Source organism: Corapipo altera, unplaced genomic scaffold (genome assembly GCF_003945725.1).
Source record: "Corapipo altera isolate COAL_440 unplaced genomic scaffold, ASM394572v1 22b, whole genome shotgun sequence".
NCBI lineage: Eukaryota > Metazoa > Chordata > Aves > Passeriformes > Pipridae > Corapipo > Corapipo altera.
The window spans coordinates 3,265,264-3,286,384 of record NW_020884876.1 but is presented as its reverse complement, the minus strand read 5'-3'; the positions used below and the strand labels follow the sequence as shown (position 1 = coordinate 3,286,384).

General features: G+C 38.9%; 1 protein-coding gene across 7 annotated transcripts; it reads left to right on the top strand.

Moving 5' to 3' along the window:
• The first annotated feature begins 1,681 nt into the window (after window positions 1-1,681).
• AASDH (aminoadipate-semialdehyde dehydrogenase) lies at window positions 1,682-20,939 on the top strand. 7 transcript variants are annotated; one of them, XM_027636253.1, is made up of 15 exons: window positions 1,682-1,699; window positions 2,269-2,522; window positions 4,839-4,959; window positions 5,663-6,003; window positions 6,746-6,938; window positions 9,081-9,322; window positions 10,298-10,404; window positions 10,836-11,008; window positions 12,313-12,505; window positions 13,019-13,137; window positions 14,446-15,283; window positions 16,371-16,534; window positions 17,124-17,249; window positions 18,621-18,752; window positions 19,784-20,176. In XM_027636253.1, the coding sequence occupies exons 2-15, from the start codon at window positions 2,293-2,295 to the stop codon at window positions 20,174-20,176; spliced, it is 3,372 nt and encodes a 1,123-aa protein (XP_027492054.1). In that variant the 5' UTR covers window positions 1,682-1,699; window positions 2,269-2,292. The 7 variants fall into 7 exon arrangements, 6 of the variants coding, with proteins under 6 accessions (XP_027492054.1, XP_027492055.1, XP_027492049.1 ...); XM_027636254.1 differs by having other exon boundaries at window positions 1,696-1,797; window positions 5,663-5,913; window positions 19,784-20,939; XM_027636248.1 differs by having other exon boundaries at window positions 1,696-1,797; window positions 19,784-20,939.
• Window positions 20,940-21,121: the final 182 nt, after the last annotated feature.

Here is a 21,121-nt window from a genome sequence, read left to right as displayed (position 1 = left end):
ATGAGGATCTCTTCTAATTAGCAAGTTTGGTTTTTTAACAGAAGCATAACAGTTCATCTGGACAGCAAACTGAACAAAACCAGAACGTTTTGGACACTGACCACCCCCTCTTCCAGGGTAACCAGGAAGGAGTATGAGAAAACAGAAAACCTGTAAGCAACATTTTTCACTGTTCTTCTTTCCTGCCCCCAAAAAAAGAAGAAATATTTTTTAAAAGAAGAGATAAGTTGAGCCCTTAGGTTATAAATACATGTGAGGAGCCCTTTCTACTTGAGATAAACACTTAGGTGCACAGTTTAAGAAGGCTGCAAGCAGAAGTCGGTCTGTCTGAAATTGTCCATAGGACAGACTGTAAATGAAACTTGTTCAAATACTCTTTCAACATGCTTTCAACAAAACGATTACTTTTTAAGTCCAGTAATAATTTCTTCAATGTGATTTGAGCATTGGGTGGCATAATTCTGATTTTAAAAAAAAATGAGTCCTATTGTCTTTTCCCCCCTCCATGTTAGACATGTGAAGTTCTGTCTGCTACTGTGAGCACTGTAATTTTTAGATGCACTACATGCCAAATCTTTACTACATATTTTTCAAAACCTTAAGTTAAAGGGGAGATAAGTCTCAAGTGTCACACACATACCAGTGAGTATGCTGAAGGAGAAAACTCTGGCTTTAGGTGTTGCTATTTGTATTAATGTTTTACTGTGAAACCGTTTCTGCTGTATTACCAATGTGCAACTATGCCAAACTTTCACGTACAGAATGTGACAAAACAGTGGATAGCTGATGTTTAACTTCTCCCCTGCCTAACATTAAAAATGGTTGTGAACTGGTCTTCTCGTTCTCTCTCCCTTTGCGGGGATCGCTGGCAGCACGCACAGAGGCTTCTTTAATAAAGTCACCTTGAAAGCACCTCGGAGCCGGAGCAAATCATTTACCGTGAGGGTGCTGAGGCACTGGAAGAGGTTGCCCGGAGTTGTGGATTCCCCGTCCCTGAAGGTGTTCAAGGCCAGGCTGGATAGAGCTGTGGTCTGTGAGAGGTGTTGCTGCTCATGGCAGGGGTTGGAACTAGATGATGATAAAGGTCCCTTCCAACCCTTAACATACTACGATTCAGTGATGTCAAGCCACTACCAGTACCCCCTCCCAGCACGGCTCCCGCTCCCGTCACCCTCGCTCCTTAGTGGCGGCCCTAAATCGCATCCGGTGGGCAAAGTCTGGCCCCGACCGCCCTCGTTGGCTCCGCGGGAAGCCGAGCGGGGCAGCCCGGCTCCCACCCGGACATGACATCCCCGGCCCGCCCACGGCGTACCACCGGCAGGGAGGCCCGTACCACCTCCTGGGGCGGGGGAGGGGTACGGACACACGCCGACGGAGACGGTGAGCGTGGCGGCGAAACCTTGCCCTTCGCCAAAGCCACCTGTGATTGTTTTAGGCCGTGTTCCATGTCCGCCGGGGAACTGGGGACAGCGGGGCAGGCTCTGGTGCGCCCGCTGTTCCTCCCTCCCTCTTTCCGTCTCCCCCTCGGGAAGCGACGATACCACCCAACGCGGGACTCTGGCGGAGCGGACGCTACTTGCAGATGCCCAAAGGGCGCGACGGATGTTGGCCAATGAGAGCGCGGCCTTGCCGGGGTCCAGCCAATCGGAGGCGCGGCCGCGGCTGGGGGCGGGGCCGAGAGGCGCCGGAAGTGTCGCAGGTGGGAGCCCGCGGAGCTCCGGGAGCCGCCTGGCCGCGCTCATCCCGAGTGGAAACGGGGAAACCTGGAAGGGGCGAGCGGGGGCACAGCCAAGAGCGGTCGGTCAGCCGTGCGGGCGTGGCGGGCGGGCTCGGGGGGAGAGAAAGACACTAGCACGAGCAGTGCAAAATGCAGAGCCTGGGCAGTCCACGCGTCGAGGTTTCTGTTTGCAGAGGAAGGATTCGTGTTTTGCTGTTCCACTGAAAGAGTTATTAATTAATTAAGGCTTGCTAATGGAGATATTAATTCAGTGGTGCCGTGCTTTAAAAATAAAGGTGTAACGGTGAGGAACAAACTACCTCTGTACAATGAAGCCTTAGTGCATTGCTGTATCCTGGGCTTTAGGATAAGACGGCAAATGAGTCAAGAATTCAGCTTTAAAACATTGCAGCTAAGGTGCAATAGAGCTGTGTGTTCTCTGCCATGGATCTTTTTTTCCCTTCTTGGTAGTGTTTTGTATGCGTTTATAATTTGGCTAAAGTATTAAAAGTAAGGAGGTGACAGTACATTTTGGTCTGTTATTCTTTCAGGGGGACTGGAGCTGCGCAGCCAGGATGACGCTTCAGGAGCTGGTGGCTCGGGCAACCAGCCTGCACTCGGATAGAGCAGCAGTTTGCTTTGATGAATGCACTGGGAAACCTCCAGCTTTCTACACCTACGCCACGGTGGTTGAGCTGGCCAGGGAACTAACAGCTTTCCTTCAAAAGTACTGTGACCAACAAGGCAAATGTGAAATAGGCCTTTACTGCTATCCAGGAATAAACCTGCCATCTTGGATCTTAGGGTAATGGTTTGAGCGTTTGCAATGTGTGTTAGGTTTTTAAGGGTCATCTATATGAAAGCAAATGTTACAGTTTGTTTAGATTTTTAGTAACAGCAAAAATGCAGTAATGCCACAGTAGTGCAATTAAGGGGTGCTGCAGCGTTGGATTCTTTAAAGAAAAAGATGGCACTATTACAATCTTTTGAAAAGCCACTGCTGAAAAAATTTTTGAATCTTAAGTTCTAAAGGTCTGAACAGCCTGTAACTGCATCCTTTTTTAAAAAGCAATTTAGCATATTTATAGAAATACCAAAAAATTGATGACTGGCACTTTTGTTCTACTTGTTTAAAAAATTGAGGTGATCTGACAAATATCTATTAAAAAAAGGACTATGCAGGTTTTTTAATGTATTGTATTGCTGGCAAAAAAGATGCTCTGAAAACAAAGTCCATCTTTTAAGCTAAATGAATATATGTTTAATGTTCTATTACAAATATTGCAGAAAGAATTGCAATGCAACACTAAAATGATACTGATTAATTAATGGCTAGGAAGTTGAAATGTTTGTGGTCTAAATACTCGTGTTAATCCAGCATTTTAAAAATCCTGCTTCTGCTGATTAATTCTAATGTTTGTATCTTTTATAGACATATCTTTTGTATCTCTAGCATTTATGATGTATTAGAGAATCACAGGATCACAAATATATTTTCTTCAGCTGATGTTTACAGCAGCAGTTGTGCTTCCTGGGGGAATGGTCTGTGTCAGTATTTTTTCTGTTGTCACACTGCATGTAAAATACAAAATAGCACAAGAAGAGATACCACAGTGGAATATAAAGATTTCAGTGGAGTGAGTGAGCTCTGTAATCATAAATCTCCCAGAAGCACTGAGAAATGTTCTCACTGGTCAGGAAACACTTCCACTGCGGCAGTGGAGCAGGTTGCCCAGAGATGTGCAGGCACCATCTCTGGAGATGTTCAAAGTCCTGAACAGTCCAGTCTGGTGTCGAAGCTGGCTCTGCTTGAGCAGGAAGTTGGACTTGACATACTGAGGACCCTTGCAGCCTGTTTTATCCTGTATCCCAATGAACTGAGCAGTAACATAGCTTTCTTTTGCTCTGTGAGCAGGGGCTACTTGGGTACTTTGATTCCTGCAGCTGTCACTGCTGAGTAGCTGACTGAGATCTGATGCAGGGCAGGTTTAGGTGCTCACTAACACAAGTGGCTGTTCAAGCACAGAGAGTGCTGCTGTTTCCATGTCTCCATTCGGGATCTCAGCATTACTGCAGTGATAAACCACTTACACAAAGAGGAAGTATAACTAATTGTACATACAGTACAGAACCCAACAGTAGAAGAAATGTGAAGATTTATGGGGACCGTTCATGTTTTAGTGGCCATGCACTCACCTTGGCGTTTTCTGTGGTGGTAACGAATTCCAGGGCTTGTTGTTATCCAAGGACGCCGCTAGAGGTGGGCAGTGAGCAGCTGCCGAGGGCACGCTACAGGGCAGGGAATGGAAGCACAGAGGTAGTTGGTGCTCCCCGTGTTTTTTAGGGAAGACGTTCCAGTTACATGCTCAGATTTTCTTGCGTTGAATTGTTTAGACTCGTGGTAGAGTGTTTTCAGTGTGCAGGCTTTTGCTGTTTTTAAAATGTGTTTCTGCATGTTGTATATGTATAAAAAGCTTATTTTTCATAGAATCATAGAATATGCAGAGTTGGAAGGGACCCATCAAGATCATCCAGTCGAACTCCTAGCCCTATGCAGGAGACCCCAAGAGTCACACCATGTACCTGAGAGCATTGTCCAAATGCTTCCTGAACTCAGACAGGCTTAGTACTGTGACCACTTCCCTGGGGAGCCTGTTCAGGTGCTCAACCACCCTCCGGGTGAAAAACCTTTTCCTGATATTCAACCTAAACCTCCCCCAACTCAGCTTCACGCCATTTCCTCAGTCCTGTCAGTGGCCACAAGGGTGAACAGGTTGATACCTGTTTCTCCACTTCCCCTTGCAAGGATATTAATTTTTGTTCCTAGTCAACAGCAGAAAATTTTAAAATATGGTGCTGTTGATGTAAATATACTTGCTTGGCCAGAAATAATTTTGAATGTTTTTGTCTAGCTTTCATTTTTTCCCTTGCTGCAAAATACCAAAAGGCAACACTGACTATTCATTCTATTTTATTACCAAAAAAATCCTTAAAAGTCATGTTGTGACTACATTTTCTAGCTCAGCCAACTATAAAAGTTTAAAAGAAATGTTAGTGAAAATTTAGAGGATTTTCTTAAGTTTTCTTAAAAAAAAAGTTTATAACATTTGTGTCTTGTTAGAATCCTTCAAGTTCCTGCTGCCTATTCACCTGTTGATCCAGATGCACCACCAACCTTATCCACTTACTTCATGAAGAAAACCAATCTTCAGTATATTCTTGTTGAGAATGACAAAATAAATGTAAGTTTTCAGGCTTCTACAGGAAGCAGTAAAGAGCACCTTGGATGTGTAGATATTCAGATTGTATTCTGTTTTAAAAAGCTTGGATGGGGTGCTTTTGTTTCTTCATGCCAAGAGGTTGTTTTTCTCATTCAGAAAAGAACATCTTTAAAATTAGAAGTATGAAGTGCTTTTCCTCCTCTTCAGAAAAAATACCTTCTTTTCTGTTATGCTGTTATTCAGACAAGCTTGTTGGGTACCAACACTGGAAGACTTTTCCAGACTTGTTTCTTCATATGGCAAAGTTAAGAGTTGGAAATCTGCAGTAGTTCAAAAAACCTCCTGCATTTAATACTTTAGTTTCTTTTTGCCCAACTCCTCCCAGATTTTATACCCTCACTCATTGCAAAGGGAACAGACAAGATGGGACCATTTAGTTATAATTCAGTCGTTTGTCTTCTGCAGCATTCTTTTGTATATTTTCCTTTTCTTTTTCTTTCTTAGAGAATTGTTTATTTCGCATTTATGAAGTCTATGTTCACTCATATTTAATATGTAAAAACACATGAGCTTAAAACTGTCTGATGCGTGTCCTCCAAAAGCAGAGGCATAAAAAATCACAGCTTTTTTGTATGAAATGTTGTTTCCTATTTCATTGCATACAGTAGAACAATAACAGTGCATCCTGAGTTCTGCTGTTTGAATTGTTTATTTTCTCTTACAGAAATTCCAGATGTCCTATGTTGGGTGTTTTTCCCATGATTCTTCCACAATAGAACGTATTGGTTTAACTCTCTTCCAAATGAGCTCGAGCAACACTGATTTAAGTTCACAAGTAGATGATACGAAAAGTAAATGTGAACCTTTCAAAGCTGTGGGTAACTCACAACCAGAATTTACCGTTTGTCCAGATCAAACTGAAGTAAAAACATCAGAAGGAGGATCCATGGACGTCAGGCAGAAAGACACTTTAGCGTATGTCTTGCATACATCAGGAACTACAGGGATCCCCAAAATAGTCAGAGTGCCTCATAAATGTGTAGTGCCTAATATTCAACATCTTAAGTAAGTGTGGTTTTTCAGTTTTCCTTTCAAATGCTTTTACAAATTTGATGTTTAGGGAATTTTTTTATTTTTCTTTTAATACTTCAGAGGAGTGTAGGTAGGGTTTTTGCTAGCACAACTTCACTTCTTCCTCCTTACCTATGTTTTCAGATTTATTTGTATTTTTTTATTTTGTTTCTAAATAGAATCATGTAACATTTTCTTTAACTGAGGACTGTGCTTCAAATAATATGCTTTTGTTGTAAGTATTCTGGCTTGTGGCTTAAAAGAAACAGATAACAATATGAATTAAAATAGATAACAAAATGAATTATTCGTTCACAGTTATATTCACTGTGTTCTATAGGCTTTTAGTCCCAATTCCTTTTTAGGCTACCCAGGTTTCTTACTGCTTCATTTAATACTTTAAAAAAAACATATTATGGAAAATACCATCGTTTTTTCTTTATTTTTCTTTTTTTTTTTTTAAATGCGCATCCGTTAGTTGAAATATGCCTCTCAGTGAACTGTATTGGTGCATAATGTGGTGGGTATCTTTGTAGGTGACAATTAGTTAAATCAACAGTTACAGTTCAGGGGCTCATGCTCCGATTACGTGGCCTGCATATGCCTACATATTCAGAGCAGCCCTTACGATCTGAGCTTTGCTAATATGTATTTCTTTCATGCTTTCATTTTCTAGTTTGGAAGTGGCTTTTGAAGGCATGCATCAGATTTGTAATTCCTAACTTTCTTATTTCAGATCCATATTTGAGATCACACAGGAAGATGTGCTGTTCCTGGCTTCTCCTCTAACATTTGACCCGTCTGTGGTTGAATTGTTCATGGCTCTGACAAGCGGAGCGTCTATTCTCATAGTACCAAACACTATTAAAATGATGCCTGTGGAGCTCTCTGCTGCTCTGTTTCACCACCACCGTGTGACAGTATTGCAGGTAGACATCACCTAAGATAGGTGTCTTCAATGTCTTGCTTTGCACTTTTGCTCACATGTACTACTCTTTCGTCAGCCTAGACGCTGCTGTTAATGGGAAAAGAGCATTCTTCCTCGAAGGCAGTAGAAAATTTGATCAAAACCTCAAACATTTTGTGATAGAAAACAACTAACGATTATTTTAGGAAACCATTAGTTATTAAGAATTAATTGAATTATGTTAATTGAACTCTTTGTTCTGAAGAATCTGGTAATAGAGTAAACTGTTATAGACATTTTTAGCACTTTTTGATGGACTTGATTTTAGAGCCTTTCCTCATAAACAACTTTTAAGTTGTAATGGTAGTCTTTATGCTAAAAGTACAGCTAAACCAGTGCTATATATAGGGTGATAAAATTTCTATTGTTTTTAGCATAATGAAAGCAAGAGAATAATTGATTTCACTGCAACACATTGGTTTCAGTTCACCTGTTTATGTGAGTCTTCATGTGTCTCTTATGTCTAAAAATAGGTCATCTCCTATATGATTTCAATTTTAATAGTTTTAAAGTTTGCAAAATTTACTTGAAGCATCCAGCATGGCCAAATAAGCATAGCCCATGCCCTGTAGTCCTGTCCTATTTCTCTTATCCTGTGACTGGTTGCCTGGCAGAAGAGGCCAACCCGCACCTGCCTACAGCCTCCTTTCAGGCAGTTCTAGAGAGTGCTAAGGTCCCCCCTAAGCTTCCTCTTCTCCAGGCTAAACAACCCCAGCTCCCTCAGCCACTCCTTATAGGATTTATGTTCCAGACCCTGTTCCATTTCCTTTTCTTTTGAAAGAATGGTACTAGTTGAGATTGTAGGGTATAAATTTAAGATTAGTGAGTGGCTAACTGAAGCTCCCATACCAGAAAAAAATTAACTAATTAAAAATCTGTTGTAATTATTCTCTGCTCCTATTTTTGTTTGTTAGGATTGCTATAAATCGCAGTGGTGTAGAATTTCCTATCGTATACGAGTTTCATGATCAGTTTAGCTCACTTGGTTTTAGGAAAAAAATCTGAGATATTGCTCTCTATTTAGCAAGATTTTTTTTAAATGTGTCTGTTAAGACTTTTAAAGATACGGTTTTTAATCATGTTAAGCAGTAATAGAGAAAGGCAAAATTTGGTGAATGAAGGTATTTAGATAACTTTCTCAGAAAAGTTTGATTTTGTGGGGGGTTTTTTGATCATTGTCCTAATCAGTGAAGGAAGGGCTTCTCAGCTGAATTAATGATAGAAATGTTCTCCTTATAGCTTAACTGATGATTTTATGATGTTTCTTAAATTATAGAAAGACATTACCTTCCCCCCTTGACTTTCTTGAGCAGACTTGAGAAATCTGTAAAGTGATTATAAGGAAGGGAAGAATATAAATTTTTTCCCTATTTTTTTTCATTGCTGTTATTCACTAAAGTTAAAATTATCAGTTGAAAAGAAATGGTCTTCATCTATTACTTGAAGAAAAGAACCTGGTAAGAAATAATTCCATTCATTTTCCAGTCCTCTTAAGAGAAAAGTAGGCAAGAATAAGAGTGAAATGTGTCTGATAACATGATTCACTGTTTTTCCCTCAGTGAAAGGGCTCTACATCACCAGTAGTTTTATAGAAGTAGTTGCTTAAGGAAAGTGGTTTGGGTTTGAGGGGTTTGGTATTCATTTTTATCTCTTTTCCTCCTGCTTATTTTAGAGTGTGATGTGAAAGCTTTCAGAAAAACTAATTCTTGTAAACTGTTATATTTACACAAATCAAGGACAACGCAGAATCTGACATCCTAGGAATTTTTAGTATTACGTAAAGGTCTTTACATGTTCTGTATGCAGGTTAATCAGATGTATAGATAATATTTTTGCTGTAACATTCTGAATAAAGAAGAAACTCAGCAGAAGAACGTTGATTGGTGCTGATAGTATTCATTAAATGCTTCATGTAAGAAAACACCACTGTGGTGTATACTGGTATCAGATGGTTGATGCCATATGTAAATGTTTTAAAGTACATCCACAATGCAGCTGTGCAGTGAATATGATAAAGCAGGAAGAGATGTACACATATACTGAAAAAATATAACAAGTCTTTCTCTTTGGTATTTTTTTTCTTTTTCTATTATGTATTATTCAGGCAACACCAACACTTCTCAGAAGGTTTGGAGCTCACATTATTAAATCAACAGTGTTGTCTGCAAATACTTCACTTCGTGTCTTAGCCCTTGGTGGTGAAGCATTTCCTGTACTGAGTCTCTTGAAAAGTTGGAAGCACAAGGAGAACAAAACAAGTATTTTTAATCTGTATGGTATTACTGAAGTGTCAAGCTGGGCCACTTGCTACAAGATTCCTGAAGAGGTTTTTAGTGCTGATTTTAGGTAGGAAAATTCACTGTTTTCATGGCTTGGCATGTGAATGATGAAAATCACCAGAATTAGAATCTCAGTCTCATGTTACCAGAGCTACTGAGTCCTCATGTGTGTTTATACTGGTAGAAAATGGGATGTTTCAGACAAATGATGTGATATATTAACATAGTGCTTAAACCCTTGAAGACTGAAAATGCTGGATGGTCATGAAGTGTTATTAAATTCTCATGTAAAACTAATTTTCATTCTGGTTTCTCTGAGTTCAAATATAAAATATATAATACTTTATGATAGAAATTGAACTGGAATCCTTGCAGAAGTTAATTAAAGTTGCTTTACTTTTTAAGTTTTGCTTTACTAAAGAAAATATATTATTCTATACTTCCACTCAGAAATAGCATCTATATTCAATATGAGGTCCTGCAAAGTGCATTAAGAGGCTGGAAAATGAAGGGAAAGGAAGGAATTGGTCTGCAGTTCAACAGAAGTCTATAGTAGATACATGACATTGAAATTATAGTTTCTTGTATTTTCTCTAAAGGAATCAACTGTACTTATCGCCAGAACATCAGTAGTAAAATAGAGTAAAGACTCAAACTAGGTAAGACAAGGAAAGACTAAGTTAGAAAGCAGTTACTCATGCTTAAATTGGTTAACTTGATGGAAATTTCAACCTGGGAGACTTAAAAACTAGCTGAAGCTCTTGAGGTTCTCTCAGGGTATTTCAGGGTCCGTTCAGGCCTTATTTTCTGTCACACAGCAGGTTTTTTGGTATATGATAATGAAACCCACGCACATTGATGAGGTTTTGAATTTTTAATAAATTGATACGTTTTTAAAGAAGAAACTTTTGTAGAAAGGAATCCCAAGCATCTACTTTTTCTCTAATACCAATCTTTTAAAAGATTGTATGCTGACTGATTTCTGGAACAATTTTGTTCAGAAGGGAAAGATTTTTACTGTTTCTCTCTTTAATATATTTAGAACAGATTTTCCTATACCTTTGGGATCACCGCTTCTTGGAACAAAAGTTGAGGTCAGAGATACCAACGGATCTGCAGTTCTTGAAGGCGAGGGACAAATATTTATAGGTTGGTTTATATTTCTAATTCTTCTGAGATGCTATTATTAATTGATTAAGTTTTAATAATGATTATTTTACTTAGCGTTTGCCTCTGATATACAGATTAATATAGCATTTTAAGTTTTGATTGTGCTGGGAACCTTCTGATGGTATTTTAGGTTTTTGGAATGATTTTATCTGCAGACTGTGCCTTCATTATATTGACTTTTTTTTTCCTGCTTGCATTTTGAAATTATCAGCTGAAGTAATTTCTGTGTAATAACTTAATTAACTGCATAGCCAAATTTGTACGTTGTAGAAATTTAGGCATTGATGATAATCTTATAGTATTTCTTATAGTGCTTGTTAGAATTTAGGAGAATTTGATAAAACACTTCTTATAATTTTCATTTACAGTTAGCCATTTAATATATAAGACCACAATCTTTTCTTGTGTAGGTGGTGAAGAACGAATCTGCTTTCTTGATGATGAAATAACTGTACCGCTGGGTACAATGAGAGAAACAGGGGATTTTGTAAGAGTGCAGAATGGGAATCTGTTCTTCTTGGGTCGGAAAGACAATCAGATTAAACGTCATGGCAAACGTTTTAATATTGAGTGTTTGCAGCAGGTAAGTGCTCACATCCAGTGAGTAGAGTATGACAGTAGAAAAAGGCCGGTATAAGGAACACATTGTTATCATCAGAAATGGATCCTGCCAGGTCCTGCACTTTGGCCACAGCAACCCACTGCATCGCTACAGGCTGGGGACAGAGTGGCTGGAGAGCAGCCAGGCAGAAAGGGACCTGGGAGTGCTGATTGAGAGGAGGCTGAACATGAGCCAGAAGTGTGCCCAGGTGGCCAAGAAGGCCAATGGCATCCTGGCCTGGATCAGGAACAGTGTGGCCAACAGGACCAGGGAAGTGATTCTACCCCTGTACTCAGTGCTGGTGAGGCCTCACCTGGAGTACTGTGTCCAGTTCTGGGCCCCTCAGTTCAGGAAAGATGTTGAGGTGCTGGAGCAGGTGCAGGGAAGGGCAACGAGGCTGGTGAAGGGACTGGAGCACAAGTCCTATGAGGAAAGGCTGAGGGAGCTGGGGTTGTTTAGCCTTGAGAAGAGAAGGCTCAGGGGAGACCTCATCACTCCCTAGAACTACCTGAGAGGAGGTTGTAGCCAGGTGGGGGTTGGTCTCTTCTCCCAGGCAACCAGCAGTAGGACAAGAGGGCATGACCTTAAGCTGCGCCAGGGGAGGTTTAGGTTAGATATTAGAAAGAAATTCTTTACAGAGAGGGTAATCAGCCATTGGAATGGGCTGCCCAGGGAAGTGGTGGATTTTCCGTCCCTGGAGGTTTTTAAGATGAGGCTGGACGTGGCACTTAGTGCCATGGTCTAGTAACTGTGGTGGTAGTGGATCAAGGGTTGGACTTGATGATCTCAGAGGTCCTTTCCAGCCCAGCTGGTTCTATGATTCTATGATTTATTTTCACCTGGCTTTTAGGAGTCTAAAAGGAATTTTCAGGGTGTAATATCAAAAATCTAGTCAAATAATTTAGGGAGGAGTTTGTTCTGTGTTCTTGGGAATCTGTTTTATTGTGTCGTTTCTTCCAGGAGAATTGAGAACTGTATAAGGACCTGAAAAGTAGTGAGCATTGCACTGCAGTGCTTGTACAGTGATTGTTCTACAAGATAGAGTTCAGACTCTTGGATTATTCCTCATTCATGGCATTTTGGCAAATAATACATGTATCTCTGAGGTCATTTTTATGTGAAGAAGTACAGACTTCAGCTACAGGATGATTTCATAGGATGTTCTGTAGAAATGTGAGAAAAATGTGGTTTTTAAAGGTGTGCTTTTTTTTCCCTTGTGTTTCTTGCTCCTTTTACTCTATTGATGAACTGCATTTCAAAGCAAGACTAATATCTTTTAATTACAGGCTGCTGAAGATCTTTGCCAGGTAGAAGCTTGTGCGGTAACCTGGTATCAGCAAGAAAAGCTTATCCTGTTTGTTTTACCCAAAGACGATTTAAAAGAGAGGGAAACACTTAAAGAACTCCAGAAGCATCTACCAGTTTATGCAGTCCCTGATGAGATTATAGTTATTAAAGCTTTGCCTTTAACATCACATGGTAAGTGAATTTATTTATTAAGAACCCTTGACACTTATTTTAATGGTATCTATTGCTTTTTTTTTTTTAATTGACCAAAATTCAGTACCTGATTCATGCTTTTGAAATGTGTACATTAGATAATTAACTCCTAGTAGGAAATCATGACCATGTGCTATGTTTTCTTGATAATGTTTCATTTGAGAGTCAAACAGTAGCGGAAAAATCAGTTTAGTTTTAACACCGCACATTTATTTTCTTAGTCATTCCTGTTGCAGTCTGCAACAGAACCCTGACTTAAGCTGGGGAAAAATCAGGCCTTGAAGGTGGGGTTATGTGGGAGGCTAGAGTAAATTTTCAAAAACCTGACTGGGTTTCGTGTAGTTGATCAACTGGGTAAAAGGATACTCGTGGAGTTGAGTATGAATAAGGAAATATGTACAAGAATAAAGTGGCTATTTGTGCAGAGCAGGTTTTGGAAGTGTAAATGCTAAAAGAGCAATGAAAAAAAATCGTACTTTATTTTCTACAAAGGCAAAGTTGATATATCTGAACTGAACAAGATTTACCAGAACCATCTAAACTCCAGAAGGCGTGACAGTAAGCTGAGTGACGCAGAGGAATTGTGGGAAAGATTGCAGTATTTATGGAAGGTAGTATTTTGAGCTGCCTTTTTATCTTTGCAAGTGGATCATTATACATGTGTCAGGAATTAAACAGTTCTAAGAAGTATGACTAATGCAACCAGAACATTCTAGCTGCCTATAGATTTAAGCAGTACAGCTCTTTCTGTTCAGTTAATACTTAAATATGATCGCTCTGCAGTGTCCAAGAGGGAGTCATTTATATTTTTCTGTCAGATAAAACTGTGGGCTATGAGGTGTAAGCAATTAGCATGGGAAGGACGTAATGAGTCAGTATCTTTTTGAATTTTGCTTCACCTAACAAAGAAGGTACCCCTAAAGGAAACAAGGAACTGGGACATGGAAACTTTGTACAGAACAGCTACTGTGTTAGTAGAGTTTCTTATTTCTCAAGATAATTACGCATTGAAGAATCCTTTTCTTAAATAGATTGCACAGTTGTCTCTTGGACTGTCTGCATTATTTCTAAACTTCTGTGCTAAAGACTTGTTTTTCAAGGTATTGAAATGTGATGTCAGACAGTACTACTTTTTTTTGAAAGGTAGACTTCCAAGTTTCACCTGAAAGTGGGATTAGCTGTGGCTAGGACTTGAACAAATAAATGCAGTGAAATTATATATGTATGCTGATACTTACTGTATTGATGGCAATACAGATGGTAACTCAGAGGGATGGGATGTGCCCTAGGTCCATTATGGACAGCAGAAGGCAATTTCCAAAACCAGAGGATTTGGATTTCACAACCAGTCTTAACAAGCAGGGAGTGCAGTGAGAGGAGACAGTGATTGCTGTTTGTTGTAATAACAATGCCACATCCAAAATCCTTCATGAATTGAAGGGGTTATAACTTCAAAAGTAGGTAGGTAAATGGGTTACTTAAATAATTCAGAAGTAAAAGAGAACAGTTTATATAAGTTTTATTAATAATATAACCCACTTAAACCAATTTTATCAAAAGGCATCTAGGTTTTATCTGCAAAGTTGTCATTGATAAATGGTACCAAGATTGCAAACAGCCAATCAATACAGAGCACAAGTTGCTTTGATTCCTTAGACTGCAAAACTGGAATTGAATAAAACATTTTGTAGTACAGAACTACTTTCCCCCTTCCTCCTCAACTCTTGTTCCATCACTACCTCTGTTAGCACTAACATGTTTCATGTGATATTTTTTGCAGAGTAGTGAATTTACTCAGGTGTTGATTTTTAGCAGGACTTGTAGGTGTTCAGGTGGATTCTACCCAAATTGAGTTTTTATGTGTGTGACATGGTGTGACACCCATGAACTGGTACCTCTTTCCTTCTTCTTTTCTCTAGTCTGTCCTCGGTCTTCTGGGTGATTCCACTGAAATTTCTAAAGATGCAGTATTTCTATATAGTGGTGGAGACTCCTTAAAAGCTCTACGATTTTATGGTGAAATTGAGGTGCTTGTAGGCAAAGCTGTTCCTGGACTTCTTGAAGTTATTCTCAGCCGCTCAATTGAAGAGGTTTACAGACATATTCTTAAAATGCTCATTACAGATGAAGACCAATTTATGAATCCTGACAATGTTGTGAAAAGAAAATTTGATCCAAACAGTGGAGAGGAATTCCATGGAAAATATATGAAACTGACATCTGAAATAGCTCTTGAGGTTACTTCAGGATTAATTCCATTTATTGCACTAAGCAGAGGAAATCATTTTTTCCCTGTGAATTTCACCGAGTCTTTTATGAAACCCAAAAATACAGTACAGGTAGGAGTGGACATGCTACAGCAGCCATCCTTTCAGCATTCCAAGGCTCCAAGTATAATGAAAAGCCACACGCAAGGGTATGAAATGGGAGAAAGAATTTCAACTGTTACAAACAAGGCAAATAAAAACAACTGTTCCTCTGTGCAGCAAATCCATGCAGAATCTAGTCATGTAACAATGGCAGAGTTGGCATTGTCCGTAAGATGGAAGTCAAATACAAGAAAGTGTGTTGATGCATCACCACTGGTTGTAATACCATCTAAGGAAGAAGTATCTGCATCTGTGTATGTTGGCTCTCACTCTCATGCAATGCAGGCAGTTGATCTAGATTTGGGAGAAATAAAGTGGGAGAAGACCCTTGGAGACCGTATTGAATCTTCTGCCTGCGTATCCAAGTGTGGAAATTTCATTGTTGTTGGTATGTCTTTTGTTTCAGCTTTCATTTTAAGTTATTTTTTCTGCTGAATATGAGATGAATGACAGAGAATCATATTTCTTATGTCTGAATGTCCTCCATCCATAAACATCCATACCTGCCTTGGAACCAATTTATTGTAAAAAAAACCAGGAGGAAGAAGTAATTTAAGTTTCATGATAACCAGTGATGGAGCTTATCTAATATAAACTCTTGTGGCTTATTATATGTCAGTTTATCAATGAGGAGTAATCAGTGGGTATGGGGGTTTTTTTAGTGGTTGAGTAAAGTGTGACCTTAATGGGTTGGTTTTTTTACAGTATGGAAAGGTGATACAGTCTCAGAATATCTTTAAAATTGATAGAGGTAGAAATTAGTACATGGTACCTCATATTATTTTTCAGAGTTTAATTATCTGACTCTTCTTTTTGGAAAATGTGAAGGATATATTTGGATAATTTTTTTTTGTTTTATCATATCCATTGTCAGTGGAGTTGCTACTATTTATTTTAGCGTCAACTTTTTAAGTAATGGATACACATCACTGGTTAGCACAGAAGTCCAGGTGGTGCATTTTTTTATGCAAAGGTAATGTTGCCATCTATTTCTTGTATTTTGATTTCTTATAGCTCTGATAACAAAATTAAATGTTTCATTAACACTGAAGGAGTTTCTAGAATAACAGTTTAGTTTGCATTAGAAAATATACAAACTTTATTCTTTTAGTACCTTCTTTTTCAGAAAGGAAAACTAGAGAAAGAGGTAATTAAAAAAATATTCATATTCTTCCTTTTCAGCAACTTTCCATGTCTTCTAATATTATTACTGTAAGATCTGATAGAAAGGCAGTGAAATAAGTATATTCTAAATGTAACTTAGAAAGAACACACAAAACAATCAACTTTGAATGTATTAACTATCAGGAAAGACTTTGAGCTAAAAGAACAGGAGAAGCTTTGGAAAATGTTTTGAAACCCTACATCATGAATAATCCTATTTCTTTCCAGCAGTGATGCAGCTAGCAGCATATATCACACCATAAATGCAAATAATAATTCCTTTTTCCTCTGTCATGTTTTATTTCACATAGGTTGTTATGATGGCTTAGTATATGTGCTTCAAAGCAGTGATGGAGAAATACAGTGGACTTTTGTCACAGAAGACACTGTGAAAAGCTCTGGAGTTGTAGACCCTTCTAGTGGACTAGTCTACATTGGATCACATGACCAACACGTGTATGCTTTGGATATTTATGTAAGAACACTGACTATAGAAGAATAAATATCCAACTTAAACTCTATTTGTAGTACACCAGAGGAAGCTCCACTGGTGTTAGTATTCTTAGGAGTCCACAATCACACTTCTGAAATAGGTCTGCTTGAAATGGGATTAGGATTATGTGGCAGCAGATAGTTTTAGTGGTGTTCTCAACTGCGGTTCTTATGTTACTAATCCTGGTTGAAACCAAATCTTAAGTTTCTTAGTTATTAAATTCACCATGGGTGTTTCAGAATAGGGTGCCTAGCTAGAAATAGAACTATCTATGGCTTTATGACTGGGGAAAGAATCTTACATTCTAAATGGGTAAATAAAGGGAGATGGAAAATAAAAGGGGCAGATACTGCCTTTCCATTAGCCGAATTTCTTTTATTTCCTGGAAGAGAAAGTAGCCAACATATGTGTTGCTCTCGTAGCACATAGGTTATATCTTCACTTCTTAACTAGTGTCTGCTGAGTTAAACACAGTGTTTGATAAGGTTTGACGTGCAAAGGTCTTTGTAAACATGACGAGCTCTAGCTCCAATTGAAAATTGTTTATTAATGTGTTTTCTTGTGCTTACAGAAAAAGGCATGTGTATGGAAGTCACACTGCGAAGGTGGGGCTGTGTTTTCATCTCCTTGTCTAAGTTCTTTTCCACATCATCTCTATGTTGCTACTTTAGGAGGACTACTGTTGGCTGTTAATCCAGTATGTACCTTTGTTTACTTGTCTTTGAGCCCAGTCTCAAATTCAAATGAAACTAAAATGTATATCTGAAGTTAAAATTTCTTTTCTGATGAAAGGAAAGATGACCATATATTACCATAAAATATTTTTCGCCTGGGAGCCTTATAATTATACACAAGGTTACCATAATAATTCCCATGCTTCAGAAAGCTATCTGGTGATAAAGAGAACTGAAATGACTTGCTTGAAATCACATGCTGACTGTAGACCAAAATTGCAGTCAGTGCAGTCAGTCTTCTCATTCCCCTATACTACTTTATCAGGTTGACCAGTGAGCGAGAGCATGTCTGTAGATTTAGTTCCCCCACGCCCTCCCTTTGACAGAAGGATTGGAAAAAACATACGCAGAAATCAGAATAGAATCCAGAAAGAAGCCTCTTCATTCGTTTTACTGTCTGCCTGCCATCGTCATTTAAAGAGCTGTCCCCTTAATCTCAGACTGCAGTTATATTCTTTGCACTGGGAAAATGGTATTCTTAAAAGATGTGGAGCAATTTCATGGTTTTCTGAGGCATTGTTTGTTTACAGCTGGTCCTGCCTGATAAAAGAAACAGTGACTTAAAGCAACTGTTAGCATTTTTGTATCACACAACCCACTAAGCACCTTTACCTCCCACCCACTACAAATGTCCTCAGTAATAATCAATGTAGTATTAGAAAACCAGAGTGTGGTTTTGCGTCCCTAGTGGACTGTGCTTAAGAAAAAAATGGGATTTTTTTACACTGTAATCCAGAGTAACATGTAGTTGAGAAACCCAGCTACAAATGAGCCTGCACATTCTGATTTTTATAAATAACCATAATTCCTGAGGAATTTGCAGGATACGTTAGGAGCATATTGTGACAATCAGACTGTGGGTTGCAGAATTTCCCACAGTATCAATATGACTTCATTAGATATCCTCTGCTTCACTGGTCCATGTCACACATACTGAGGAACTGGGAATGGAGTAAAAAACTGAATTTGGCATTCATTAGAACTACTACTACTACACTATTATCATCGTTACTTTGCCTAGGGGGAGGAAGAAAAGGGCAAAAATGGGTATTGAGTATCCTATGTAAAGCACTAAACATTTTGTTAGAGTAAGATTTGAAGAGTGGTTTTGCTTCTGGTATGCATTCTGGATGGGAGAAGCCTGCTTCTCTTTGATTTTTTGGTTTGTTTTGTTGGTTTGTTTGGAGGTTTGTTGTCGTTGTTTTAGTTTGAGTTTTTGTGGATTTTTTTCCCCACACTTCATAACGGCCGTGTCAGGCCGTGACGGAAGGGTTGTTTTGTGCTGCTTCTTACAATTGTGTTAAGCATCAGATATTCAATGCTGCCACTTACAGGTGACGGGGAGCAAGCTTTGGAAAAGCTTCCTGGGAAAACCACTCTTCTCCTCTCCTCACTGCAATGAGAACTACGTCTGTGTTGGGTGTGTGGATGGAAACTTATATTGTTACACTCATTCTGGAGAAAAGGTAAAAATCGTGTTGTTTTTTTATGTCCATACAAAACCCTGAATAAGATGCTTTATTAATGCTGTTTTCTGAGGTTTAATGGTTGACATATACCTTACTGTGAAACAAATAGAAGTGTATATTGTTAGAGAGGGGAGAAAGCAGAAAAAAGTTTACCTAAGATAATCTATGCAGTTCATGGCAAAACCACAAACTATCAAGTTGCCTGATGCGGTAAGAGAATTTTTAGTCCAGAACTATACTCAGAGTAAATTGTGAAGTGTAGTGCCAGCAAATGAAATGGTTTCATTCGAAATTTTTCAAGCATGTTTAAACCATCTCTTCTGCAAGATGGTTGATTATTCAGAAGCAAAGGTTTCTTAGAATGTTCTATGCATTTATCAAAAAATTGCCAAATCATAATTCTGGCAAAATACGTGTCAGCCTTCACATTGAATTAAATGAGAGTATTTTTTTAGTCCCTTAGAGATTAATCTTGTTTGTATCTTGTGTTAAGACAACTGACACCGTTTCTGTTTGTTGGCCTGACATGCAGTATACATGGCAATTCCTGAACCTTTTCTGATTATAAAATATATGTTAGCTTATGCCCTGCTCTCTGTCTGCTTGCAGTGGTGTTACAGAACTGATACTCTCTTGGGGAGGGATCTGCCCACCATTAGCATGAGCAAAGGAAATCTATATTACAAAAGGAATATCTGCCTTTCTGGCAAAGAATGGCATATTAACAGGATTCTTTAAGTTCATTACTAATTATGGTACAACAGCCCAAGAACATTCTTTTCCCAAAGTGGCCATCTTTATGTGGGCTTCACATAAGATAGTAACTTTTCCCTCTTCCACATCTATTTTATGAGACTTCTATTGCTTACTCTGTGTGTAAAACTTGACTTGTAATTTGACAAGGATTTACCAACCCTCACTGAAATCTAGTACATCTTTGAAATAAAATGCTCTCCTAGACTACAACTAGTCTATTAAAAAGTTATATGAAAAACCTTTGATAATGTGTGGTTATGTTCTTTCTGTAGGTTTGGCAGTTTTCCACTAATGGGCCAGTGTTTTCATCTCCATGCCTCTCAAGTTTAACTAAGCAAGAAATATTTTTTGGCTCCCATGATTGCTTTATCTACTGCTGTAACATGGAGGGTAATTTACTGTGGAAATTTGAAGCCACTTCAAGTGTGTATGGAACACCGTTCATTTTCCAAAGTGATGACTTAAGTAACAAAATTCTTTTGGCAGCAGTATCTACAGATGGCAAAGTGTGGATCCTGAATGCCAAGAGTGGAACAGCAGAAGGAGTAGATAAGCTTCCAGGAGAGGTTTTCTCTTCCCCTGTAGTATGGGGAACAAAGCTTGTTGTTGGCTGTAGAAATGATTATGTTTATTGCCTAGATCTGTATATAACAGGAAAAAAATAACAGCTAAGTTGTTAGGCTGCTTTATTTTTATTGTTTACATTTGTAAACTAAGAACTCACATGTGCCCTCTACCTCTCTGCCTGTTCTGCTGCAGGCAAGAGCTGCTCCTTGCAGGCTTATCAGGTAGCATTTTGCATCAGACAGTGTCCAGGGCAGGCTGTACCGATGGAAGGAGGACGGCTGCTCAGCACCTTCCCAGAGAAGGGAGAATCTGTAGCAAGATGCCATACCCCGCAGCTTGAAATAGCATGCTTGTCTCTGAGGGAGGAATATATTGCTTTCTCTGAGTCCAGCCTAGCCCGTGCCTGGCTCTTCCATTTATCAGGCTAGTGTTTGTCTGGTCTAGCAAGGTATCTGTGCCAAGGCAAGGTAACCCAAGTCATTTTTTGAATCTAACTTTTAACTTCATTTCTGAAGACATTCAGACACTCCTACCATATACCTGGTAGGAGTGACCTGTTTACTATAGTTTGTACAAACTGAATAGTTCTTCTTTTGTAAAGGACCTAGGCCATCCATGACTTCAATTCATTCTAGCAAATACTTAGACTCCATTGAAGTCAGTAGGAGTTACTTCTTGTATTCTAAAGCGGAGAATATACTGTATATATTTATTAAATTCCAGTGACAGGTACAGTATGAGTTCCAAGATGAAGTGTGCACTGCTCAAATTAACCATTGTCAAATAATTTTTAAGTGATTTCAATGAATGCTGTCTACATTGTCTTTACAAGAACTATTAATAAAGGGTTGTGTAAATTGGGTTTGGTTGTCTTTAACATCTTAAAAGTAAGTACCAGTGGCCTTACTAATGCAAATCAAAAGTATTTACAGTGACTAAAGTATGCTTCCCTGAAGCATTTCTGATTATGAGTCTTCTAAAAGAAGTATAATAGGAACTATTTTCTTACTCTCTGATGAGCCATCTACTTTGAATCCTATATC